Raw genomic sequence first — 21021 nt, 5'->3', positions numbered from 1 at the left:
CATATATTTGAAGTCAAAATCTGGCCCTAAGGCCTGTGCATGTCATTGACCCTATAGGTCGTCATCAATAAAACGTCACAATAATGTGCAGAGCTTTTGATTTGCCTGCTGGGGTGAAAGAAGACTCCCAGCTCCACTAAAATCATTGACAACTGCGTGCAGTTTTCAAAGGCCTGTTATATAAATGTTAACTATTTGGTTGTAAAAGCATCACCTCTTGAAGAGCGTAGTCAGAATGACAAATTTCCGATTATTCCATGCAAAACAATTGCACACATTTTGAACTATCATAAGAGTTATAGAGCAAGTAACCGCATGCTTTTCACCATCAGTAAACATCAATTGATCATGTCATTTCAGATACATGAGGGTAGCCTCATGATATTGCACACTATCGGCCACCATTAATTGGATATTTGAGTGATATAAAATAAAAGTTACCTATACCTGACAAGTATGAGTGGTTTAGGTTCATTTCCCTTCCTTTGTGGGCTCTGTCTGTCAAGCAGTAGAAGGGTGCATTTGCAGATGTACTGTTAGCTGACAATGTTTACTTTGCAACCTACTAGTAGAAACGTTGTACAGTTGGCTACACATATAAGTAGACCAAATGTACTATTTTCTTCAACCTATGTAGGCCTACCTAGCGCAGTTACCTAACATCTCCTTTTCCACATTGTTTTTATGAGTCTTTAATCACGATTTCTGCTGACAGACATGATAGGCTACATTGATGGACTACGTCAAATTAGCTAGCTAAACAGATCAAGTCAATATGGCTAGCTACATAACAAGCAAACTTTCAGGGGATAAATGGCTATATATCCAAATATTGTTTGATTTTCTTGCCATCTATAGTGGTGATGACAATAGTCCAACTGACAACTTTACCAGGACGAGGACTTGCCGATGTCAAGCTCTTTCCAAAAGCCTAATCTCTGATGAAGCAAGCCAATGACATGTTGTTTGCCTAGCTAGCTAGCCAGCTACAGTAGCTACACTCTTAGAAAAAGGGTTCCAAAAGGGTTATTCGGCTGTCCCCATAAGAGCACCTTTTCTGGTTCCAGGACGAGCCCGTTTGAGTTCCATGTAGAACCCGATGGGGAAAGAGTTCTACATGGAACCCAAAAATGTTCTACCTGGAACCAAAAAGGTTCTAACTGGAACCAAAAAGGGTTCTTCAAAGGGTTCTAGATAGCACCTTTTTTTTCTAAGAGTGTAGCTACATGCCAAATGGATGGGCTACCCTCACATATCTGAAATTACAGGTGGGGGTCTCCTTGCGCCCCAGTAGGCAAATCGAACGCTATGCACCGTATTGTGACTTTTTATTGACAACGCCCTATACTGTACTGGATCTGAGGGTTTAAATCTGGTTTCAGATCAAGGAAATGCTGCTCTTATATTTCAATATCATTGTTACAAAGTTGCAGCAACCTTTCAGAAGTGTTATTAGATGGCTCAGAGGACATAAAATAAAAATCAATGTATAATACAGTTATAGCAGTGTGTGTGTGTGTGTGTGTCTGTGTGTAGTATGTGTACCTTTTCTATGTCATTATTGGCAAATCCCAGTCAATATTGTTGACCTTAGCCGGAGACAGACCGTCAAACCGACACACACATGCACGCACGCACACACACGCAAATCCATCAAAGAGCAAGACAAACGAAAATCCCCCACTCAACCAGAGGAGCTCGGTCAGGATGTTTTACTAACACATTTCCACACAGAGCTCCATTCAGCAGTACAATCACAAACTGAGTCTATTCTAACAAACAAGCCATTAACCTTGTAACATATTCTGTCACAATGTCTCAAAGTTTAACTGTTCAATCAACTGAACAGAAAAAGAAGGATTCAAAAACAAGGGTGTGGTTCCACTGGTCCAAGACAGCTAATGGTTCTGCATCCACGGCCAGGGCTGCACTGGAATTGTAATTTTGTGTGTATGTGCAGGCATGCGTGTGTGTGGGGTCTGCAGCAACACTGCAGACCCTAAATCATAGGCATAAACTAATCAAGGTATGGCTGTTCTGACACACCCTTGATGGATCATTACAAACCTGGACCAGGTCCAGTCTGTCATCATCTGGCACAGTGTGTGTGTGTGTGTGTGTGTGTGTGTGTGTGTGTGTGTGTGTGTGTGTGTGTGTGTGTGTGTGTGTGTGTGTGTGTGTGTGTGTGTGTGTGTGTGTGTGTATGACCGGGACACTGGAGCCAAAGGACCGGTACAAACATGAAAATGTCCTGCTGTTTTATCACTTTCAAAGCGGAATTCAAACTGCTAAATAAAAGGCCTAGCTCAAATCAGAGTATATATCACTGTTCAAGCACTTAATAACTCAACAGAGGTCAAAACTGTAACTGAAATATCTCTTGCCACCATTCGACTGTTCAGTCTATCAAAAACATTTCATCAAAAGGTCCATAGTCTTTGAGATAGTCACTGGGCTGGAGACCCACCGAACCCAATAGAGCTCGGAGGCTGTGTTTATACAGGCAGCCCAATTCTAATCTTTAGACCAATTCATTGCTTTGGCCAAAAGACCAATTAGTGGTAAAAAAATAATAACATTATTGGGCTGCCTGTGTAAATGCAGCCTGACTGCAGCAAGGTGTGCTGCTTAAACAGGGCATGGCCCTAATTGGAGTGGCTGCAGCTGGTACCTTCTAGGGATTAACATGGATAACCGGGATCCCGGGACTGCCCTGGAAACACTGTTCACATTTCCTGAAAAAACGTAATGACAAGACCCGGGAAATTACAACATTTTCCCCCAATGTCGCTCTAATGCAGTTCCAAAGCAGCAGATTACCAACTAATACAATAGCACATAATCAAACAGGTTGTTGCATCGAAGCCTTTAGCCTAGCGTATTTACTTCACACAAAGTCGCCATAAATCCAAAGCACACACATAATTGACACTGCTGGACAGCACACCCGACCCGAATGTAGTTAATAAACTCTACAGGAAACCCCTACAGTATAGCCTAGAAAAAAACACGTGCCTCTTGGTAGGCCTATGGACAATTCACTACATAGTCATCTCTGTCACAGACATGAAGTATGTTAACAATTCAGAGACATGAGGGAAAACTATATCTTCTCCTGTCCTAGAGCCTAGGTTATTTTCCTGTCCGGACCCAATCTCACTGAAACCCAAAATCCTGATTCCTGTCTCGCATGAAAATTCCTAACTTTATTCTGTAATCCATAGGTTGCATTATGAAAGCACGTCTCTCATCTAAGTATGTCAAAATACCGCTATAACATTTTCCTCGCTTCTCTGCTCTGTCTCGTATTGCTGCCCATATGAGAGCTTCGGTAGAGAATGTGTGATCAACAAACGGTATGAGAGAAGATATGGATATTTTGGTCTGGGTTAAGATACCTTGATATTGCAACTACTTCCACTCTTCATCTCCCTGTTATTCATGAGTTGATCTGCTATCTGCATAATCGTCAACTCGATTTTGCCAAATATAGGAGATATTCTGTCATTCGTTGAAGGAGGTTATCTAGCAAGCTTAGCAACTTTAGTAATTTAACTTTTGATTGACTGCCATTACAACGTTTGTATGATTCGACAACGCTATACTCAGGGTGCACTATGTGCGTCCTGAACGCTCTCTGTGTCCAGAAAGCCTACTGCTGAAAAGCACTGAATGAGTTGAGGAACATGAACTGCCTGTTTCACAATTCACAACAATGTCATTAGCGATCAAAGATAGTTACTCTATCACCATTAAATATCAGTTTCACTTTCTCTGAAATCTTTACATAGTGGTGCAACCAAGCCTACAAGGTGGTGCAAAGCCCCTCTGATTGGCCTGGCATAGTGACAATATCTTGGTTTTAAACGCTTTAAACGGGTACTTCTGATTTTTGCAGTATTTCCCGGGACTCTCTGGATAAATTGGAATTATTCCCGGTATTGAAACTTGGTAGACTTTCGGGAAAATACGAATCGCTATTAGTGCCTTCCTCTGCTGCAGCCAGGATCCCTTTATGTGAACTGCATGCATCAATACTTTCCTTGAATGAGATGATTCAACCTTCCTTTCAGCACATCACTGCCTGTCTCCAGCCTTCCTCTCTCTGTGTGTGTGTGTGTGTGTGTGCGTGTGTGCGTGTGCGTGTGCGTGTGCGTGTGTGTGTGTGTGTGTTTGTCATTAGCCGCAATGCGTATCAAAGTAGCATGGCATTAGAGTAAATACATAGAACATTGATTTACTTTTTCTGGTTCTCCTGTGCTCTGTCCGATTGAACACAGGGGCAATATATCGACCCATTTAGAAAAGGCACTTTAGAATCATTCTTGTTCCGCCAGCTAGCTTTAGAGTTGTGAGCTGTGATAAATGAGAGTGGGGGGTTGAGGAGGGAGACAGTCCCTGTCCCTGTAAGCTCCACCTCTTTAGCAGACCTGTTCTATCAGTTTCCTCCCCCTGGCCTAACCCTTTGATGGTGGCATAATTCATCGCAACAGAAACCCCACCATAAACAGGACAGAGGACAGCTGGGCCCACTCCACCTCACCTCAAGGAGAAGGCTGTTTCACTTATCCTTCAGAGGTCTGGCAGGTTCACCTTCACTGGAGTTCCCTCACTTTCAGTTCAACATTTATCAAACAAACAGGTCTTAATAGTTGGCCACTGGCATTTGTAGCTGTAGTTTGACGAGTTAAAAAAGTTGCAGTATTGAAAGTAAAGTATCATTTTTCATTATACTACATATTTCATCTAAAGTTGTATTTTCAAGCTTCCAATCACAGTTTTATGTAACTAGTCTCCAGATTAAGATATGACACAGACTATGTTTTTCAAGGGAAAACCAAGACTCAGAGACCATTCTTACCTTGTGAAGTCAAATCTTACAACAAAAAAAGCAGATCTGTACCTGCGCTGTAAGGTATAGCACCTTTCCCTCAGCTTAGAGTCAACACAATGCACATACACAGGGCATGCAGGCACACCTGTTGTGGCAGTACCCCCTACACCTCCCTGGTGAGAGTTCATTGAAATGGTTGACTTGGTGCTGATGCTTAGCCATCCTTGGTTTTTCCACTCCACCTCACCCTCTCCCTGTCAATGTTGAGCCACAGGGAGTTATTTCCATGACTAGGCCGTTCCATCTCCCTAGACACCTCTTCCTCTCACTGTTAGACAAACACACTGAGTATTACATGGAACTATTAGAAAATACAGAAAGACTGGGAGAGTGAAGGAATTGTTGCAATGCTGAATGAATGTGTGGCTCAGTTGGTAAGAGAGTTGTGCTAGCAACGCCAGGACTGTGGTTTCAATTCCTGCTGGAATCACTAAAATGTATGAACTCCCTGTACTGTAAATTGCATTAGATAAAAGCTGAATGGCATATATAGAATTGCTTCATTATTGATGGATGGACCTTGAGTTGGAAAAAACATGAAGAGTACCAAGTGCACAGAAAAATAGAATAGGTAGAAAGAATGTATTTAGGGCTCAATAAACCTGGTGATTAAGAGGAAAGATTTGATAAAGAGTCTCAGTGATCTCTTTCATAATGGCTCTATAGTCAGACTTCATTTACCACTGGTATATTAAAATGGTGTTGATTAATCTCACACTGTCTCTGTCCTCTCTCATTCACCCCTCTCCTTCCATCTACTGTATAGACACAAACACATGCACACATCCTTCCTCTAATTCTCTCTCCTTTACCCTTCTAACACACACACACACACTCCCCTATTCTGTTCAATGTGGTGGCGGTGCTGTGTTATCAGGCAGTGCAGCTGTGGCTGGTGAATTAGGGCTGTCTGTGGGACTCAGCTCAGGCTGCAGGCTCTATAATCAGCTCTATTAGGAGGACTGGAACTGCAGCTAGGATACAGCTCTCTCTCTTTCTCTCTCACTCTCTGTTTCATTCTGTTGAGTGCAAATGAAGAATGGTGGGGGGGTGACCTGTTTCCTGCTTTTAGCTTGTAACCCTTGATTCAGTCCAATACAGGAAGTGATTGGTGGGTACACAGAAAGCTGTGACATAACATACATTTAGAGAATGCATGGATATACAATGACTTTAATTGTTTTATAGGGCCCTAAAGTTTCCCTGACCATGTGACCTGAAAGGGACAAACTGTGATCACATGGTGAGGAAAAACTCCTGGCCCCATACATAGGATCACTAGCTAGTGAACTGAGTTAGCCTTTCCCTCCTGCAGTATTTATCCTATTCAGGGTGAACGTGATGTATCCTTCACACAGTTCATTTGTACTGGTGGTAAAATATAATTCTCACCTTAACCGCAGAGCAATGCAGGTATTGGTGTTGTTTTAACAGGTTAATGGCTCAAACCAATCCCCACTCAACTCTCTAGTTTACCGTTAGGTACTATTTTAATTAAAAATACACACAGCCCACTTAAGGTGCTACTCATTCTGCTATCACCTAGGTACTGACTCTCTCTGTGTGTGTGTGTGTGTGTGTGTGTGTGTGTGTGTGTGTGTGTGTGTGTGTGTGTGCGTGCGTGCGTGCGTGTGTGCGTGCGTGTGTGGCAAATGATCTGTGTCTTGCGGCCTCTCTCCCCTAGCAACCATTCTCTCTCCCTCCCTCTCTCTCTCCTTCTTTCTCTCTCAATTCAATTCGATGTCAATTTCAATTTAAGGGCTTTATTGGCATGGGAAACATATGTTAACATTGCCAAAGCAAGTGAAGTAGATAATAAACAAAAGTGAAATAAACAATCAAAATAACAGTAAACATTACACTCACAGCAGTTCCCAAAAAATTAAGACATTTCGAATGTCATATTATGTCTATATACAGTGCTGTAATGATGTGCAAATAGTTAAAGTACAAAAGGGAAAATAAATAAACATTAAATATGGGTTGTATTTACAATGGTGTTTGTTCTTCACTGGTTGCCCTTTTTTTGTGGCAACAGGTCACAAATTTTGCTGCTGTGATGGCACACTGTGGTATTTCACCCAGTAGATATCTAAGTTTATTCAAATTGGTTTTGCTATCGAATTCTTTGTGGATCTGTGTAATCTGAAGGAAATATGTGTCTCTAATATGGTCATACATTGGGCAGGAGGTTAGGAAGTGCAGCTCAGTTTCCACCTCATTTTGAGGGCAGTGTGCACATAGCTTGTCTTCTCTTGAGACCCAGGTCTGCCTACGGCGGCCTTTCTCAATAGCAAGGCTATGCTCACTGAGTCTGTACATAGTACATATGTACAGACATAGTCAAAGCTTTGCCAAATAGCATTCTAGTTTTCTCCGTTTTTTGTTAATTCTTTCCAATGTGTCAAGTATTTATCTTTTAGTTTTTTCATGATTTGGTTGGGTCTAATTGTGTTGCTGTCCTGGGGCTCTGTGGGACCAACTTGCTTAGGGGGCTCTTCTCCAGGTTCATCTCTCTGTAGGTGATGGCTTTGTTATGGAAGGTTGGGAATCGCTTCCTTTTAGGTGACTAGAATTTAACGGCTCTTTTCTGGATTTTGATAATTAGTGTGTATCGGACAAAATCTGGTCTGCATGCATTATTTGGTGCATGTAAATAATGCATGTCACTCGCCCACCACACCCCAGTCACGCCCACCACACCCCAGTCACGCCCACCACACCCCAGTCACGCCCACCACACCCCAGTCACGCCCACCACACCCCAGTCACGCCCACCACACCCCAGTCACGCCCACCACACCCCAGTCACGCCCACCACACCCCAGTCACACCCACCACACCCCAGTCACACCCACCACACCCCAGTCACGCCCACCACACCCCAGTCACGCCCACCACACCCCAGTCACGCCCACCACACCCCAGTCACACCCACCACACCCCAGTCACACCCACCACACCCCAGTCACACCCACCACACCCCAGTCACGCCCACCACACCCCAGTCACACCCACGACACCCCAGTCACACCCACCACACCCCAGTCACACCCACCACACCCCAGTCACACCCACCACACCCCAGTCATGCCCACAATGCTCAAGAGGGCTTGACGTCACACAGTCATTTTTCACACAGCTTACCACCATCAACCCCCGATCTCAGCAACCCGCTACCACACACACACACACGCACACGCACACGCACACACACACACACACACACACACACACACACACACACACACGAAATAGCTCTTTACTTTTGTGTCCTTCACAGGCTCATCAGTGCTACAGTAACTACATGTACATTTACATGTAAGTCACTTAGCAGACCACTCACAGTAGTGAGTGCATACATTTTCTTACTTTTTTTTTACTGAGAGACTGACAGAGTGTGAGGGGAGGACACCACCACCACATCAAATCACTATAGCACTGGAGTAGCCTGGGGACAACACAGCTTGAGCTTCTAAACACACACACATACACACCCCAGAGACAGAGACGGAGACAGAGAGCGAGAGATAGCCTACCTGACAGAACAATAAAAACAGACGTGAATTTATGTTCTCCAATTAGCAGAATGTCAGAAAGTAGCAGATGGTGTTGTGTTTATTCAACAATATTTGTCACAGCTGCCAGCCACACAGGGAGTGAAAACAGTGTTGCTCCAGGTCTAGGAATCATCATAGTCTGCATCTCACACTGAGAAGACCTCTGTTGACCTTTCTGTTACATCAAAACACAACCACATACTTGTACAGACACACACAGCTGTATCACCCAAAGCATCTGTCTAATTTAGCTCTGATCTCAAGGCTGGGAGGTATTCCTCCTCCAGGAGGATGAATACATGTGAAATATGTCTTGTGAATAAAAACCTACAGTGAGTTACTATGTGTCTCTGTGTCTCTTTTTCGTTCTTGATGATTTGGAGGTTTGATATGGAAATAGAAAATGCTTTCATTGGATGTAACAAGCTTACAATCTGGTGGAATATCCCAAAGAGTTGAGTTGGCTATCAACATTAGTTGGGTTTCAAAAGCATACATTTGGTGGAAGCAGTGTAATCCAGGCCAGTAGTAGGATGCTGTTCAGTTTTTGTATAAAAGTTGTAGCATTTTAAACATTTTAGAAGGCCTATTGTCTACTTGTAGCATTCTTTTTTTACCTTTCTGTTCCTAAATAAATATCCTTCATTTTGGAAGATTCTGTCAATCCATTTTAAGTGCACACAGCCAGGCCAGCATTGTCACAAGTAAGATATATACATACAGATGTAGAATCTTAATTTGATCCCCCTGTTGCAGGAGGATTTTCCTGCAATGCAGGACATTTAAAACTTGTAGTGTATTTGAGGTTTAAAAAGTCTTCTGAAGTTTGTAATTTCCAATTTGATACATTTACGAAAAATGTATCAAGCCCTACAAAAATTTCCATTAATTATAATACAAATAATAATTCACATTTAATAATAATTATTTTCCTGCTATAGCAAACTGGCTCAAATTAAGATCCTACATCTGTACAAGACACAGTTTACAATCCAACACATTTAATCTCCCATTGTCCTGGCTGTACAGAGTGATCAATGAACAAACAGCACCATACCCAACAGTCAGTCAGCTCCATGGAGAGAGTTACTGTTACTGTAACTGTCCTGGCCCGCCTAAAGGGATGTTGTGGGCAGAACATGTTTTGTGACTAGAGGGAGTACAGCTATGACCGGAAGTGACTTTCCGTACCAGGGTAGTAGTGTATTATAGGTAACCCTAACCATTTTCCTAACCGTAACCTAAGTCTCCTAACCTGCCACATTAATTATCCTAACCTGCTGCGTAAATTCTTCTAACCTGCTTTGGAAAAGTAACTTCCGGTCATAGCTGTAGTCCCTCTAGTCAGAACCCAGAATGTGTCCCTTAGCTCTGTGCTATGAGGCTGTCTTTAAAGGGATGGTGCTCTATGGTGGACCTAATGAGGCCTGAGAAGCAGGGGAATAACTACCACAGCACATCACACTCACTTACTTCACCACACAGACTCATCTCCTAATTGCTATCACACTGCCAACGAGTTATCAATGGGAGAAAGTATTTCAATACAGTTCTATTGTATTGTGGAAAGAAAGTGTACCCAAAAGCTTAATGAGAGATGGGAGCGTATTTTGAAAGCCTGTTTGTATGTCCCGAAAATAAATTCTCAGATCAGTGCAGACACAGACTTCGCCTTTATATTTTTCTGGACAGTCACTCGTTGGAGGGACGATGGACGGGGCCATGTACCGTCAAATCTTGGGTGAGAACCTCCTTCCCTTGCCAGGGCATTGAAAATGGGTCGTGGATGGGTATTCCAGCATGACAATGACCCAAAACACATGGCCAAGGCAACAAAGGAGTGGCTCAAGAAGAAGCACATTAAGGTCCTGGAGTGGCCTAGCCAGTCTCCAGACCTTAATCCCATAGAAAATCTGTGGAGGGAGCTGAAGGTTCGAGTTGTCAAACGTCAGCCTCGAAATCTTAATGACTTGGAGAAGATCTGCAAAGAGGAGTGGGACAAAATCCCTCCTGAGATGTGTGCAAACCTGGTGGCCAACTACAAGAAACGTCTGACCTCTGTGATTGCCAACAAGGGTTTTGCCACCAAGTACTAAGTCATGTTTTGCAGAGGGGTCAAATACTTATTTCCCTCATTAAAATGCAAATAATTTTATAACATTTTTGACATGCGTTTTTCTGGATTTTTTTGTTTTATTCTGTCTTGCACTGTTCAAATAAACCTACCATTAAAATTATAGACTGATCATTTCTTTGTCAGTGGGCAAACGTACAAAAATCAGCAGGGGATCAAATACTTTTTTCCCTCACTGTATGTGAGAATGCTGTTCATTGACTACAGCTCAGCTCAGCGTTCAACACCATTGTCCCCTCCAAGCTTGTCAATAAACTTAGGACCCTGGGACTGAACACCTTGCTCTGAAACTGCGTCCTAGACTTCCTGACGGGCTGACCCCAGGTGGTGAGGGTAGGCAACATCACCTCCGCCACCCTGACCCTCAACACGGGTGCCCCACAGGGGAGTGTGCTTAGTCCCCTCCTGTACTCCCTGTTTACCCACGACTGCGTGGTGATGCACGACTCCAACACCATCATCAGGTTTGCTGACGAAACAACGGTGGTAGGCCTGACGATTAGACAGCCTACAGGGAGGAGGTCAATGACCTGGCAGTGTGGAGCCGGGACAACAATCTCTCCATCTACGTCAGTAAGACCAAGGAGATGACCGTGGACTACAGAAAATGGGGGTGAGGGGGGAACCATGCCCCCATCCACATTGACAGGGCTGCAGTAGAGCGGGTCGAGAGCTTCAAATTCCTCAGTGTCTAAATCACTAAGGACTTAAAATCTTCCACTCACATGTGCACAGTCGTGAAGAAGGCGTGACAGCGCCTCATACCCCTCAGGAAGTTGAAAAGGTTTGGCATGGGCCCTCAAATCCTCAAAAGGTTAAACTGCTGCACCATTGAGAGTATCTTGACTGGCTGCATCACTTCCTGGTATGGCAACAGCACCACCCTCGATCGCATGGTGCTACAGACGGTGGTGCGGACCGCCCAGTACATCACTGGGGCTGAGCTCCTAGCCACCCAAGCCATAGGCTGTTCTCTCTGCTTACGCATGGCAAGCGGTATCGGTGCATCAAGTGAGACACCAACACACTTCTGAACAGCTTCTATCCCGAGCCATAATACAGCTAAATAGCTAACAGAATGACTACAAGGACCATCTGAGTTGACCCTTGTATTTATTTTTTTGCACTGTCTCTATGCACACTCACAGAACTCTACACACTCAAGCACACTGACACTCCAACACACACATAACATCCACACACACATACAATAATCATTTACGCTGCTGCTACTCTTGTTTATCATATATCCTGATGCTTAGTCACTTTACCTCTGCTCTATACATATCTACCTCTATCACTCCAGTATCCCTCCCTGCACATTGTAAAAATGGTATTGGAACTGACCCTGTATAAAGCTTCTGACTTTCTTGTGTTCTTAGTATTTCTTATTTTTATTTCTCATGTGTTTTTGTTCTACCATAAGTTATTTTTAGTGCTACACTGATATTGATCACTGCATTGTTGGGTTTGAAGCTTGCAAGAAAGGCATTTCACTGTAGTTGTGCACGTGATATTAACACTTGAAACTTTAAGTGCTCTATCTCAGAGCAATAATGAATGACCACAGCAGACCCACTGTGCAAAGACGTCAGTGCAATGTCTAGTTTTGATTTACATTTGATTTAGTTGTCAACTAACGTGAATTCACCATGTCATTGGATTTAGATTCAAAGTTGGGTTAAAAAAAGACTAAATGCCCTTACGTTGATAACTTTTTCAAATCCAATCAGTTTTCATGTTGATTCAATGTCCTTTTTTGGTTGAAATGACATGGAAACAATGTTGATTCAACCAGTTTGTGCCTATGCCGTGGTCAAAAAAAACTGTAACTCAAAACTCTAAAAAACTAATTCCGACTGGGAAAAATAGATTTGAACAGTCATCCAACTTGGAAGTCCAAGTTGGACCCTCTGGCATCTTTCTAGAGCTCCGACTTTCCGACCTGAAGATAACCAACGTGATGATTAATTAACCTTGGTTATTTACGAATTCCCAATTGTCTTGAAAGCACCTAGTAGGGAGTGTGGAGTTGCTAAAGGTGATTGTCACATTTAATGCTAATAGTGTTCATGAGACATTGGTTACATGGCAAACTTAATTGCATGTTTATGGTGAAACCGGAACCTCATATTATCAAAGTGTCAATCCTCCAGTTGACAAAACAACAGCAAACCAAGGCAATGACCATTAACACTAACCAGGGACCAATGACTCAGCTGACCAAGGCAATAACCATTAACACTAACCAGGGACCAATGACTCAGCTGACCAAGGCAATAACCATTAACACTAACCAGGGACCAACTACTCAGCTGATCAAGGCAATAGCCATTAACACTAACCAGGGACCAATGACTCAGCTGATCAACAGACATGCAAACAGTAGACACTGGCCATGTTTAAATACCCATACTTGCGTCCTAATTAGTAGGCCGTTTGCATATGGAGAAAAAAATGTCGTTTAATAGTAAGCGACATTTAGAAAAAAATCAAGAGTACTTTAAATGCCAGATGTCATACTAATTTCAGCTTTGACAACAGCTGATCAATTAGATATGGAGATGCACTACCGAAATCAACGAATAGCGGGAAACAACGCAATCACGCACTCTCAGTATGGGAGGAAAAAAAACAATTATAGTATGGGAATTTTCAAAAATCGAGTATAGTTTAAATGCCAGGATGTTATACTCACTTCGGCTCTTCATCTAGTAGAATACGATACACACTTTCCACAATGCATTGGAAGAGGTGGGCTGCGAGTAATAGGCCCCATGTTCTCTTCAAACCTAACAACAAAACTAGGCTAGTTAATTGTGAAGATGCCAAATAGCGAACTTTCTGTGGTGGTGTTCAAATGTAGGCTAAGTAGTTTTTGTTCTCCTCAATATGATCACGAGTATTGCATCATAGGCTACTGATGTCATGTTAATCAGGCCTTTTGATTTGAACACATGGATTGTTTTAGTTTTGTAGGCTAGGCTACCTAATTTAATTCATTGATCAAGCCTTAGCAGTCATTCTGATCTCGTTTCCAATGATCAGTGCTGTAGTTTATTGTGTTGCTGTCCATCAGTTCTGAATTTGCGATACACCCGCAAGTCCATGTTTTTCTGTGCAATAGCCTTTTGATTTGATTTATATGTTACAGCGCTTTGGTTTCACTAATAATGGAAACGGAACAAATGATCTGTTTCTGTCTTCAGTCCTTTTTAAATAGGATAGATGGGCTATTTGGGCTACGCTATAGGTCAAATGTGATAGTCTGCCTATAACCAGCCTGAGTTGGCCTATAACTCCATTCCTATTCTATTCAGAGTTTAGAGAAATTAAACAAATTGGAAATGAACTATTATCAGGCTGGTTGAAGTGATACATGTTGAATTCGGAAAAATCCATCCGCACTCGGCCCGCCCCGCCTACTTAGCCAGTCACGAGCTGCTACTGTGTTGCGGTCGTGGCATACTGCATACTTTTAACTAAACGCGCCTCTGTTTCATGCTGCGCGCCAGAGCAGTTCTTCCACTGTCGGGAGAAATTGTCATATTCATATATGTTAATTGCATGCAAATAAAGGTTGCTTCACTACCACACCAACAACGGAAGCACAATCATGGCCTCGGATTCGCAGGTGGTCGCGTTAGAACAGACCCAGGGTCTGTTTCTGTTGCGGCAGAAACGCTAAGGCTCATGTTTAGTGTAGTTTTTGGTGCTCTTTAAAACCAGCAAATTACGGTAAAAACACGACTTCTCAACACAAAGGCTGAATCATTCATTCCCGATGGGCACTACACGAACATGCAAATTGTTTTGCCATCCTGGGAGAAACTGGAAGGTCTACATTGCACAGTAATCTCATGGTTTATTTTAGGGATGAGGAGACTCTTTATGATTCCTTAGTAAAAGGGAGTTATGAAATGTGAAGACACGTTACATTAGTTATCACATTAAACCAATCATATTCACTGTTTTAAACATGAACTTCTGCGCTGCACAGTTATGTGAATCATCTGTCTTTTTAGTGTAATAAACTTTGGGGTTTCTTTAACACAAGAGGTTGCTGTTATGCCTGAATTCGACCCAAAGCCAACAAGGCCGCAGTGTTGCGAGCGGTTGTATGAAACCAATCGGTACGTCAAGAAAAGCTCTCAACTGTGCCGGCCCACTCTTAATTTCTATTCAGTTCGACTCGCCATAAATTTGGCGTCTGAACTGTGTGTAAGTCATGGTCAGGGTTATAGGCCTAATAACCTCTCCTCCTACAGGCTACTTCTCTTTAAGTAGTCCACCACTCTCTCTCTTCCTTCCTCACTTTCCTAGAGTCCCCCTCTCCCTTTTCTACTTTCTCCACACTCTCTCCTTCCTCCTTTCAACTCAATTTCCACACTTCCTTCTCCCTCTCTTTACTTAAGCCCCCCTCTCCCTCTTCTCCTTTTTTCCACACTCTCTCTCCTCCTTTCTCACTCCCCCTCCCTCTCATTCTCCTCTCCTCTTCTCCATTCTCCCTCCAGCAGCACACTGACCTGACAGCAGTGCTACAGATCCTGACTCTGACAACTGGGCCTGTCACTTCCAGACGCAGCCCAGTGTGTGAGGGGGCGGGGCCAGCAGGCCACAGAGGCTGCTGTTCCTCCTCCACATGGCTCATAGTGTAACTGTAACCACTCAGCCCCAGGCCTGGCCCCAGACACCTGCACTGCTACTACACTACACAGTCTAACACACTGCTGTACACTACAACTGACCTGACTCTGGAAGAATAGAGAAGGAGTTAGTTCTATAGGACACTAGGGATGGGAGAGCCTGATATCTAAGCCGTGAAAGAGAAGATGAGAGAGGGATTGGACAGATGGGGATAGAGAAAGGGGGATGACTGAGGTGAAGGGGTGGGGGGGTAAAGATGAGAGAGGGATTGGACAGATGGGGATAGAGAAAGGGGGATGACTGAGGTGAAGGAGTGGGGGGGTAAAGATGAGAGAGGGATTGGACAGATGGGGATAGAGAAAGGGGGATGACTGAGGTGAAGGGGTGGGGGGTAAAGATGAGAGAGGGATTGGACAGATGGGGATAGAGAAAGGGGGATGACTGAGGTGAAGGGGTGGGGGGGTAAAGATGAGAGAGGGATTGGACAGATGGGGATAGAGAAAGGGGGATGACTGAGGTGAAGGAGTGGGGGGGTAAAGATGAGAGAGGGATTGGACAGATGGGGATAGAGAAAGGGGGATGACTGAGGTGAAGGGGTGGGGGGGTAAAGATGAGAGAGGGATTGGACAGATGGGGATAGAGAAAGGGGGATGACTGAGGTGAAGGAGTGGGGGGGTAAAGATGAGAGAGGGATTGGACAGATGGGGATAGAGAAAGGGGGATGACTGAGGTGGAGGGGGGGGGGGGTAAAGATGAGAGAGGGATTGGACAGATGGGGATAGAGAAAGGGGGATGACTGAGGTGAAGGGGTGGGGGGGTAAAGATGAGAGAGGGATTGGACAGATGGGGATAGAGAAAGGGGGATGACTGAGGTGAAGGGGTGGGGGGGTAAAGATGAGAGAGGGATTGGACAGATGGGGATAGAGAAAGGGGGATGACTGAGGTGAAGGGGTGGGGGGGTAAAGATGAGAGAGGGATTGGACAGATGGGGATAGAGAAAGGGGGATGACTGAGGTGAAGGGGTGGGGGGGTAAAGATGAGAGAGGGATTGGACAGATGGGGATAGAGAAAGGGGGATGACTGAGGTGAAGGGGTGGGGGGGTAAAGATGAGAGAGGGATTGGACAGATGGGGATAGAGAAAGGGGGATGACTGAGGTGAAGGGGGGGGGGGGTAAAGATGAGAGAGGGATTGGACAGATGGGGATAGAGAAAGGGGGATGACTGAGGTGAAGGAGTGGGGGGGTAAAGATGAGAGAGGGATTGGACAGATGGGGATAGAGAAAGGGGGATGACTGAGGTGAAGGGGTGGGGGGGTAAAGATGAGAGAGGGATTGGACAGATGGGGATAGAGAAAGGGGGATGACTGAGGTGAAGGGGTGGGGGGGTAAAGATGAGAGAAAGTGGTCTTAGTCAGGTAAAAAAGAGAGAGAGCAGAGAAAGGGGAGAGGAGAGTATACATTCAATGGCATTGTTCAATGCCACTCATTTATTTGTGTCTCTTTCTATTTCTCTTTCTCTCTTTACCTTCCTCTTCCCTCCATCAGAACACTGTGGCCTTGGTGGGTTGTGTAGGTGAGAGAACACAACAATGCAAATAGAGCTCATACAGGGAGGGAAGGGTGTTGTATAATTACATGTGTATCATTCAGCTTCTTCTGTAACTTCCTTTGATTGAGGAGGCACTCTATTATTAGCTGTGTGTGAGTGTGTGCGTGCGTGCGAGTTACCAGTGAGAAGGGATATCACCCATATCATTTATGTGTTTGTGTTTCACCACAACTTATTTTTTTTTACAGCCTCTGTCACTAAAAGGACAATGCTGCCAGTGATAACAAACAGATCATAACATAAACATTATAGTGGCTAGTTTTTCCCTCTCAAAGCAATTACTTACAGGTACATATTGGTCTGTCCAAACACAGAGATAAGATCAGAGCCTAATTAAAACTGTGAGATAAGCTGGACAGAACAACATTAAAGAGTTTGTCATCAGGAAGGGGAGTTAAGGGATTAAGGGTTATCACCATGGAAACGTTCTAACTGAACCATAACTGAGTTATTATCTGCAACAAGGTAGAGTTTGTGAATGTATCCTTGTGGCTTGTCTGTGCCAGGTGTCCCTTATTGGCACTTAAAGGCATTACCTAGAGTATAAAAGGTTGGCCTTCCTGTTCGGTCAGGGGATCCCTTACTATGGTAAAGATGGGAGTGGTGACAATGGCGTAACCAAATTGAAGATGTGTAATTGTAAGAATGTGTCTACCGCAAGTGTGCTGGTCTCCATTGGTCCACAGTCCTTCTCTCATGGCATGCCTTAGGTTTGTGATTATTTTCTTTGCCAGAATCTAGAATCCATGTTGTATGCTACACTAATTAGTGAAAATGACTGCTCTAAAGTGGAACTCTAAACACTGTGCTGTCGGCAGATATTGTGTGAAGCACGTAGACGTTAAAGATGTTCTTCCAGTCCAAGCGTCTATTGAGAATTTCTTTTGGCAAACAAATATTATGTCTTTGTATATTCTAATAGTTATTCTCTTGTTCTGTCCTTGATTTTAAGAAACATTTGAGCTGTAGCCCTGAGGATTTCACCTCACAATACAACAATGTGGTGTACTGTACTATGGCTACATTAATAAGGCCTATCCATGTTACATACTTTTATTGATACTCAAGACTTGTGTTGAAATGGGCCAATGCCATTATAGAAATTCAGTAAGATTTTAGAAAAACGTGGCAGTGAAATCGCTGTCCTTTAACAACATTGTCATATATTTAGGGCTGGTCTGTTTTTGGCATTATCAGTCCTAGATTCCCTACTGTATGACACAGTACATGTGGTGACTAATCAGAACAAACAAAACTATTGGGGCATTATAGCTCCTTCACACATGGCGATATCATAGCCTGATATTGCCTAGTTCTGTGCTAACTGGATTAGAGCTAATAGATTAGTGAAATAAAGCATTAACTTTATCACAAGATGATATACAGAGAGTGGTAATGGGTTCACTGGGAGGCTAGAGATCTGTAATGTCTGGGTCCAGATGTCTCTGTCTCCCTCCCTTTCCGGTGCTGTGCAGTAAAGCCATCAAATTATATTACCATTGTCTTCCCTTGACACCAGTCATTAGGTCTGCCCATGCTCAGTCCAGTCTAGATCCTCCCCAATCACTTTAACCTCAATACTTAGGCTACAATCAGGCTTAATCTAATGAGACTTTTGGCTGTCTATCAGATCTGTGTATCAGAGCCTATGTATTTGAAGGACACTTACTGTCCAAATAATGTCCATTTGAACAACTACAAGCACCATCAGACTACAGTCTAGTCCAGTTGATAATCTTTGATTAGTTGTTCTGGCACCGGAATGGAATTTCAGAATTTTCTCCTATAATAAATAAAAAACATTGAGTCTCCATACATCCCCCCAGCAGTAAGCCAACCAATGACAACATAGGAGACTGTCATCCAGGTGCTTTGCATAAATATTCATTATGTTATCCTATCTTAAACCCCGGTAAGGTACTATGTACACTTATTTCATTCATCACCCAGAGATGCTTCAGTGTACATTCACGAGCAGTCGCTGTATTTTGAACTGCCTGTATTGTCGGTTGACTATGGGTCAGATCAATCAGGTATTGAAAGCTGCCGCTAATTATATTTTCTCTTTATCTTCTTAGAAACTAGATCTATGGTCCCACCCTAATTAACACAATGATGAAACTAAAGCTTAATTCGGAGCTCGGTTTCCTTCCACCGCCACGGATTACACATAGGATGGCGTCAAGGTCATTTGAGGGTAATTGAGAATGTATTCGGGGAATGAGTAGAATATTATGAACACTTTAGCTACACTGAGCATATTAGATGTGTGTTGTAGGCTATCATTGAGGGTGAATGGTTGATGTTGTCTGAAAGGATAAGTAGACCGAATGCTTCAATTGTTTTGGACAACCCATAGCCTAGGCTGCTGTAGGCTTCATCATCGAGATTGATCAAACTCAATATTCAAACAGTTTTAATAAGTGTCCGTTTTATATAGCCAACCAATGATCAAACATAGATATACACTAAGCCTCTATCCTTGTTTACACTTGCCTGCCTTGCCATGCCTGCCTCGCGACTGATTGCATGCATCTCCAACATTTTCCTTATTTCTGGCGATGCCAGACACATTTTAACATGCTTGAGGTTAAAGAAATGTAACTCGTGAAAGATGAGTCCACACTAGACGGTGTATTGCAATGTGATATGTCCATTGGGAATTGTGCCATTGCACGTGCCAGCGGTTTCCGAATAATAAAAACACTTCGTGCGCACTAACTCTGCTCCATCCTCACAGGATTGTAGCCTACTACAATAATGCGTACCTGTTTTCACATGAAGAGTGGCAAATTCATCTAAAGCTCAATCCGTTCACATTGAGATGAAATTAATAATTATGTTAATCTTAGTAACAAACTGGATGAAGCTGTCCTATAGGCAAACATGGCTATTGATCTTCCCGCGTCCAGATGCGTTCCATTTTTCCTCTCCAGATAAAACCGTTATAACGGCATCGGTAACGTTCAGTTACATTGTTATTTTTATTTTAGGCTGATGTATAGATCTTTACTTTTATTCACTTGACTGTGCCATATTTTGATATTACATTTTTCAATAAATAAGGGAGTGCACAAAGAAAGATGACAATACCTGGTAGCTCAAAATGCTCTCAGGGTCGTTGACTTCTGCAGGCATGGTAGTAGGGTCCGTGTATCGTCCTTTCAGTTGACGGGTGGGCTACAAAACACGGAGTCGGAAGCTGAAGCTGATAGCCAAGGCGGCTACAAGAAGAGATTCGCGGTGTTATCAGTCAATTGTTTGTCAGATATTCATTGGTGACATTCTTTGCCAGTTCTGACAGACATGGTGTGGGAAAACATGTTCCCAGTTGAGAGAGAATCGTAGAAACGCTGCAAATTCCACCTGTTCTGTTATTAGCGTTTTGACGTCCTGATGCGCGCGCCTCAAGCGTTCCTCCCTTTGGTCCTGGACAAGGTTAGCGGTGGATGTAGCATCACTGCTTGTTCAGCCAATTATGAGAAGGCAGCAGAAAGACTGCGACGCATTGCTGTTTCCACCGAACTGATGACAAGATAAAGTCCCGTTTCAAGTTGCACATTCAGGGGGTAACAAAGTAGCCTATGTATCCATAATACTGGAGTAGATTGTTACAAAGTATACGGATTCATTGTCAGATGTTTTACATTATCATTTGAACTTGCAATGTATAGGCCTATGACGACAGCAACCATGGCACAGACCAGGGATGGGCAACTGGCGGCTGCGGGCATACGACTGCGGCTCCCCTTTTTAAGCCCCTCGGAACAATTTGGTTGTTCATCCGAAATGTTTTCTCTTATGTCAGTCACTGATTAGTCAGTCAATTAGGCACCCATTGGATTTTATTAGTCAGTCTCACACAGATATCATATTAAAAACTGCAAACATTTCTTTCCACCCTATGGCAAAATGTGTAGAATTGCAGGAAATTGGCTGTAAAACAGCACATTTTCAACTCCACCCCATGCCAAAATGAGTAGCATTCCACGAAATTTGTAATAAAATTGCAAAATTTTCACTACAACCGATGGCACAATTTGTTGAATTGCACAATTTATTTTAAAACTTCCTCTCCATTCTCAAGATGGTGACCACTAAAATGTTTTGCTCACAATGTGGGGAGTTGGGTACTGCAGACCTGGAGAGCAACTGCGGCCCCTCATGATGAGTTCAG

At 43.4% G+C, this 21021-nt stretch overlaps 1 protein-coding gene across 2 annotated transcripts in view; it reads right to left on the bottom strand.

Moving 5' to 3' along the window:
* Window positions 1–20540, bottom strand: part of slc4a8 (solute carrier family 4 member 8) — a 58964-nt gene extending 38424 nt beyond the window's left edge. Inside the window, exon 1 of one of the 2 annotated variants that reach the window (XM_029693880.1) lies at window positions 19938–20540. In XM_029693880.1, coding sequence (XP_029549740.1) covers window positions 19938–19982 — 45 coding nt within the window. In that variant the 5' untranslated portion in view covers window positions 19983–20540. The remainder of the gene's footprint in view (window positions 1–19937) is intronic. The other variant, XM_029693879.1, reaches the window with a different exon arrangement.
* Between the last annotated feature and the right edge of the window lie 481 nt (window positions 20541–21021).

The sequence above is a fragment of the Salmo trutta genome, chromosome 16 (assembly GCF_901001165.1).
Source record: "Salmo trutta chromosome 16, fSalTru1.1, whole genome shotgun sequence".
Lineage (NCBI taxonomy): Eukaryota > Metazoa > Chordata > Actinopteri > Salmoniformes > Salmonidae > Salmo > Salmo trutta.
Note: the sequence above shows the minus strand (reverse complement) of the source record. Positions and strands in the feature narration are given on the sequence as shown.